General features: G+C 40.3%; 1 protein-coding gene across 3 annotated transcripts; it reads left to right on the top strand.

Annotated features, from left to right (window-relative positions):
- The first annotated feature begins 529 nt into the window (after positions 1 to 529).
- On the top strand, positions 530 to 4540 carry LOC132986904 (transmembrane protein 50B-like). Of its 3 annotated transcripts, none has more exons than XR_009675560.1 (8): positions 530 to 596; positions 1732 to 1980; positions 2196 to 2308; positions 2702 to 2769; positions 3029 to 3121; positions 3214 to 3271; positions 3554 to 3897; positions 3996 to 4540. XR_009675560.1 is itself a non-coding variant. In XM_061053587.1 (7 exons), exons 2-7 carry the CDS (start codon positions 1882 to 1884, stop codon positions 3597 to 3599), a joined length of 477 nt encoding a protein of 158 aa, XP_060909570.1. In that variant the 5' UTR covers positions 530 to 596; positions 1732 to 1881; the 3' UTR covers positions 3600 to 4540. The 3 variants fall into 3 exon arrangements, 1 of the variants encoding a protein (XP_060909570.1); XR_009675559.1 differs by having other exon boundaries at positions 3554 to 3924; XM_061053587.1 differs by having other exon boundaries at positions 3554 to 4540.
- Positions 4541 to 5187: the final 647 nt, after the last annotated feature.

The raw sequence follows: 5187 nt of genomic DNA, 5'->3' as shown, positions 1-5187 counted from the left end.
CCCTCCCCCTCTGAAACACCTGACACCCCCACCGCCCTCCCTTCATACACGTCAGCAGGAAGGACAGTTCCTGAATTAAACTATGTAACATGTATTTCTGTCATATTTGTGACCTGTTTTGAATAACATGCAAAGTGATGTTTTTATACAGTATTTTATTCCAACCTCCAGATGTGAAATGTGATGTGTGAAACTTTTGTATTTCTTTTTTTTTTTTTTTTTTTTTACAGCAGCAACAGAGGATTAAAATAAAATGAAAATATTGCCACAGAGGAAATTTAAAAGGTGAGACATTGGGAATAAAAAAAACATGTTTGTGCAGTCAGATTCTGTGATACTTATGGATTAAGAACATATTTTAAATACACAAATGAATTCAATCAAACATACATACACTGAAACTGATTACAGTTTATGTTTCCAAAAAAGATTATCTCTGTGACGCTGTAAACATCTGCGCCATTGGACTTACAATCCAGCAGGTGGCGGTAATGCAAAACAAGTACGGATATTTTTTGCTATAGACTCCGAAGAAGAAGAACACAGGAAGTCTGTGAATGGAAACTGAAAGCAATAATCTCAGTTATTTGAAAAAGGTGGGGCCATCTTCATGTTAAATTACGTAAAGAAACAAATCATCATGAGCTATAACTGAGCTGTATAATGTTAACTTCAATTTAAGGGTGTTAATGGGTGTTTTAAGCTTGCTGTTAGCCGCCTATATCCGCTTTTATGTTCTGCTAGCTGCCTCACGTTCATTTAACGTTAGCTTTGATTAAACCGGGACAGAAAAATAAATTAATGAAGCAAACAGAAGAACAAAGCATTGAGTTATTGTTTTGACTCGGTCTCAGTGCTACCGACGAACTGTATTCAGAAATTAGTAACGATACTGTCAGGCTAACATGTGCTAGCTTATTGAAGCTATCAGCCCGTGTTACGGTGTAAAAAGTGACCGTGTTATCTGGTGACTGTCAGCCGAACGCGTCTGTGGATAATGGTCATCCTTAAAGATATATTCTATAAGTTTATTTTGATATAATATATACAAACAGATATTCACGAGGACAGCTGCTTATCCTTTTTCTGTTTTCACCAATCCAATTTATAAAGCTTTATTGACGTTGTTATGTGTCAAATGTTATATGAACAATGTTGCCAAAGCATCAATGATCAATGATGTTTCATAAGTTATTGTTTCATCAAAATATACAAAAAGTAAATAATCAGAAAATATTAATCAGAAAAAAGAAAAACGTCAACTACAGACGCATTCGGCTGACAGTCACCAGGTAACATGGTCACTCTTTTTACCGGTACACCGGGTTCTGTTTGACACTACTTATCCACTTAGTATATTATTATATTCTTATAATATAATCCATATTTTATGGTATGAATGTTTGCTTCTGTGCAGCTTCTTTATAATAATTATAATTTATTTATTTATAGAGCACATTTCAAAATAAAGTTACAAAGTGCTTTACAAGGAAAACTTAAATATGATTCTAGTAAAAGTCAACCTATATCAATCACATTGTTAAAATATTGGCAATATTTTGGAATGGAAATTTACAGTCTGCAAACGTTTTCCTGCAATTTTTGATTGATTCATTGATGGATCTTGGTTCTGTTTCCATGTCCGAGCCGCTTCACTGTCACTCATCAGGTCAGACCCCGTGCAGAGAACATGTTTATCAGGCATGAATATAACTTCTGTGTCTCCTACAGGCAGGTCTGACGTTCTGAGTAGAGCAGCTTGCAGTCTGTGCACCTTCGTCAGGTGAAGGATAACAGAACATCTGGGTCCCCTGAGCCCAGACAGACACAGAGGAGGACACCTGGTTCACCTGAGCACAGACCGACAGAGGATCGCTGCAGATGGCCGGGTTTCTGGATAACTTCCGCTGGCCGGAGTGGGAGTGCATCGACTGGGGGGAGAGGAGGAATGCTGTGGCTTCTATCGGGGCTGGAGTTCTGGTCAGTAACCAGATGCGTGATGGGAAATTGAATCTAGTTGAAGTCTTAAAGTTAGTGACTTTGCATGATCCCCAGTCTTTGCGAGATCTTAGTTTCTGACTAAAAACGGTGGGAGTTGCTGACACCTTGTCTTTAGATGTGAGAGGGTGTCAGACATTAGTCTTTTAAAAGTTTTTCTTCAAAGTCAGTTTCCTCCATGTTCTCTGCACTCTCAGTTCTTCACAGGCTGGTGGATCATGATCGATGCAGCAGTGACGTATCCGCTACAGGAGCAGATGAACCACGCCTTCCACACCTGCGGCGTCTTCTCCACCATAGCCTTCTTCATGTGAGTTTCTCAGCCTCCATCGTGATATTCTTCATGAATATATGAACATGCTGGATTACTCTGATCTTGAAAGCTGTCTGTTCCTGCTCCAGCTGAACCCCGGATGAGTAGCAAGGCTGTGCACAGGGCACCCATCAATCCTCATGTATCTAACAAAGTTAGAAGAGAACTTCTTGATATCAAAAGTTACAAAATGCTTCACAAAGACAGAAGAATTACCCAGACTGATAATGACATCATTGGCTTTAAAAAAAATACTATACACACACATAAAGTTAAAACTCACAGCAGAAAAGCTGTTAGATAAAAGTAAGCGTCCAGTGACTGATGGGATTTAGTCTGTGTGGTGCAGGTCTGCTGTGTGTAACTGTGGCCTGTGTGTGTTTGTTTCAGGATCAATGCGGTGTCTAACGGCCAGGTGAGAGGAGACACGTATGGAGAGGGCTGTCTGGGCAGGACAGGTGTGTGTGTCACTCTTTAATGTTTGGATGTTATCTTTGAGTCTGTGTGTAGCTCAGTGTCCTGCATGGATGCATGTGTTTGTTAACGTTTTCTTCGTGTATGATATCGGCCTGTTTGTGTCACACACTGCTGCTGTAAGCAGCGATGATGATGACTGTGGTGATGGTGACAGAAGTGATGATGATGGAAATGATGATGATGACAATGAAGGTGGTGGTGGTGGTTGTGATGATGATGAAGATATCTATGTCCTCACAGGAGCTCGTCTCTGGTTGTTTATCGGCTTCATGATGATGTTTGGCTCGCTCATCGCCTCCATCTGGATCCTGTTTGGAGCATACGTGGTGCCCAGTGAGTTTTCATATTCTCTCCCCATTTCTCTCGTTGTTGTTGTTGTGTGTCAGACTGTTGTGTGTCTGACTTTCTCTCTGTGTGTTCTTCAGAGAACCAAGTGGCTCCTGGTCTGGCTGTGTTCTTTCAGAACGCCTTCATCTTTTTCAGGTGAGTAAGGCGTGAATCTGAATCTGTGTGGGCTGATGGATGTGAGGATGTTTGTCAGGCTAACTGAAGCCAGATAACTGAGGGTTAACCTGGAACCCGTTGAGCTCTCTCTGCGGTCGGTCCTGTGGTCTGTGTGGCTGGACTGAGGCTGAGATGTGTGTTTTTATCTAGGAGTCTGAAGAGAGTGAACGATTATAGCTCAGCTCTGATCCTGTCAAATTATTGATCCACACTGATGACACTCGATGCTGTAATCAATTTTTCTCTTTGTCTCCCCTGCAGCACACTCGTCTACAAGTTTGGCCGCACTGAAGATCTATGGGGGTAGATGGTGTATTTAAACAAACACACACACACTGATAGTGAGTGTTGTGGGTCTTTTTTACTGGATCTCTTCATGTTTCCTGCTGTAAAATGTTTGTTTCTGTTCAAACTGTTTCTGTGTCTTCACAAGAAATAATTTAAAGCCTGTATTTTAGATAAGGGACTTCATATTTGTATATTTATTTAAGATGTTTCAGTCTAAATGCACTGAAGTCAATCAGCTGCTCAAACTGGTCAACACCTCACTGGAGTATTATGTTTTAGAGAACAGTTTTGTGTTACCTGTCGACAGGTGTGCGTCTGTGTTACCTGTTGACAAGTATGCGTTTGTGTTTCCTGTGGAAAGGGGGGTGCTTGACTAACCTGTCAACAGGTGTGCATTCCTGAAACCTGTTGACAGGTGTGCGTCCGTGTAACCTGTCGACAGGTGTGCGTCTGTGTCTCCTGTCGACAGGTGTGCGTCTGTGTCTCCTAGCGACAGGTGTGCGTCTGTGTTTCCTAGCGACAGGTGTGCATCTGTGTCTCCTTGCGACAGGTGAGTCTCTGTCACTCTGTTTCAGGGTCAGATGTCATTAAGGTGTTGCTGTCTTGCCGCTCTTGTTTTTGCTGGCCATGTAACTTAAGATGTAAGAACTCATGTTTTTTTTCTGTACAGATAAACTTTAGTCATTTTAAGACATTTTAAGTATTTAAGATTAGAACAAAGTGAAGCAGACTGCTGTAGTTTCAGTATTTTACGGAGGATTTGATCCTCTGGATTTTCACCTTTAGACACAGAAAACATTTTTTTTATCGTGCCACAAAGTTTTGACCTGCATAGAAGAAAAATGAGGACGAAAATGAGGTTGTGGGATTCAGGGTTTTATCCCGTCATCTTTGTAATCAGTAGTCTCATTTGTAAAGAGCTCGAAACACATGAAATAAAGAAAAGCCTGTTGGAAAATACTGGAAGTTTTTCATGTTCTTGTTGTGCACATTTATTAGTATCTTTGATACCATGAGACAGAAAGGTGTATTTCATACGTTAAATTAAAGTCATCTATCAGCTGAATCACAGACAATCGCAGGCATTTAAACCTTACGCCCACTTATCAATCTATAAACATTCATCATTGAGCTGATTGTGTGAAATGTGCTGCCTGATTTATTTACAGAGGCTCCAGAAAGTGCTCAAAGAGGTCAGAGAAGACAGAAAAGCATTAGAAGCTACTTTGAAACAATAATTATTTCAACCTTATAAATAGATTTAAACAGTACAGTTAAAGTAGGATAAAGTATGATACATGAACAGTGTAGATTAAAGTTGTTCATCAAGATTCCATTTTTTTCTCAACACTTGCATACATTAAAAAGATGAAATGCTGTTCTCCCAGCCCCGAGCAGCATGATAGAAAGAAATACATGCAACATATAGACTCATAATTATACATAAAAGGCTTGGAGAGGCCGCCGCGCCGCCATCTCATGTTTCTGAAACTCTTTCTAGAAATTATATTTCACACACTGATGGAGTAAAAAGAACAATCTAAAGCTCCTGAAAACTTTCCCTGAATTTTCTGGGCGAGCTGCATGAGTGTACGCAATATACACAA

Source organism: Labrus mixtus, chromosome 13, assembly GCF_963584025.1.
Source record: "Labrus mixtus chromosome 13, fLabMix1.1, whole genome shotgun sequence".
In the NCBI taxonomy this organism is placed as follows: domain Eukaryota; kingdom Metazoa; phylum Chordata; class Actinopteri; order Labriformes; family Labridae; genus Labrus; species Labrus mixtus.
This window is presented reverse-complemented; position numbering and strand designations above follow the sequence as displayed.

Bases quoted from the DNA above. Each gene is read 5' to 3' on its own strand.
- LOC132986904 (XM_061053587.1), top strand. From the start codon at position 1,882: ATGGCCGGGTTTCTGGATAACTTCCGCTGGCCGGAGTGGGAGTGCATC. The intron at 2,770-3,028 runs GTGTGTGTGTCA...ATGTCCTCACAG, and splicing joins GGGCTGTCTGGGCAGGACAG to GAGCTCGTCTCTGGTTGTTT. The intron at 3,122-3,213 runs GTGAGTTTTCAT...TGTGTTCTTCAG, and splicing joins TGGAGCATACGTGGTGCCCA to AGAACCAAGTGGCTCCTGGT.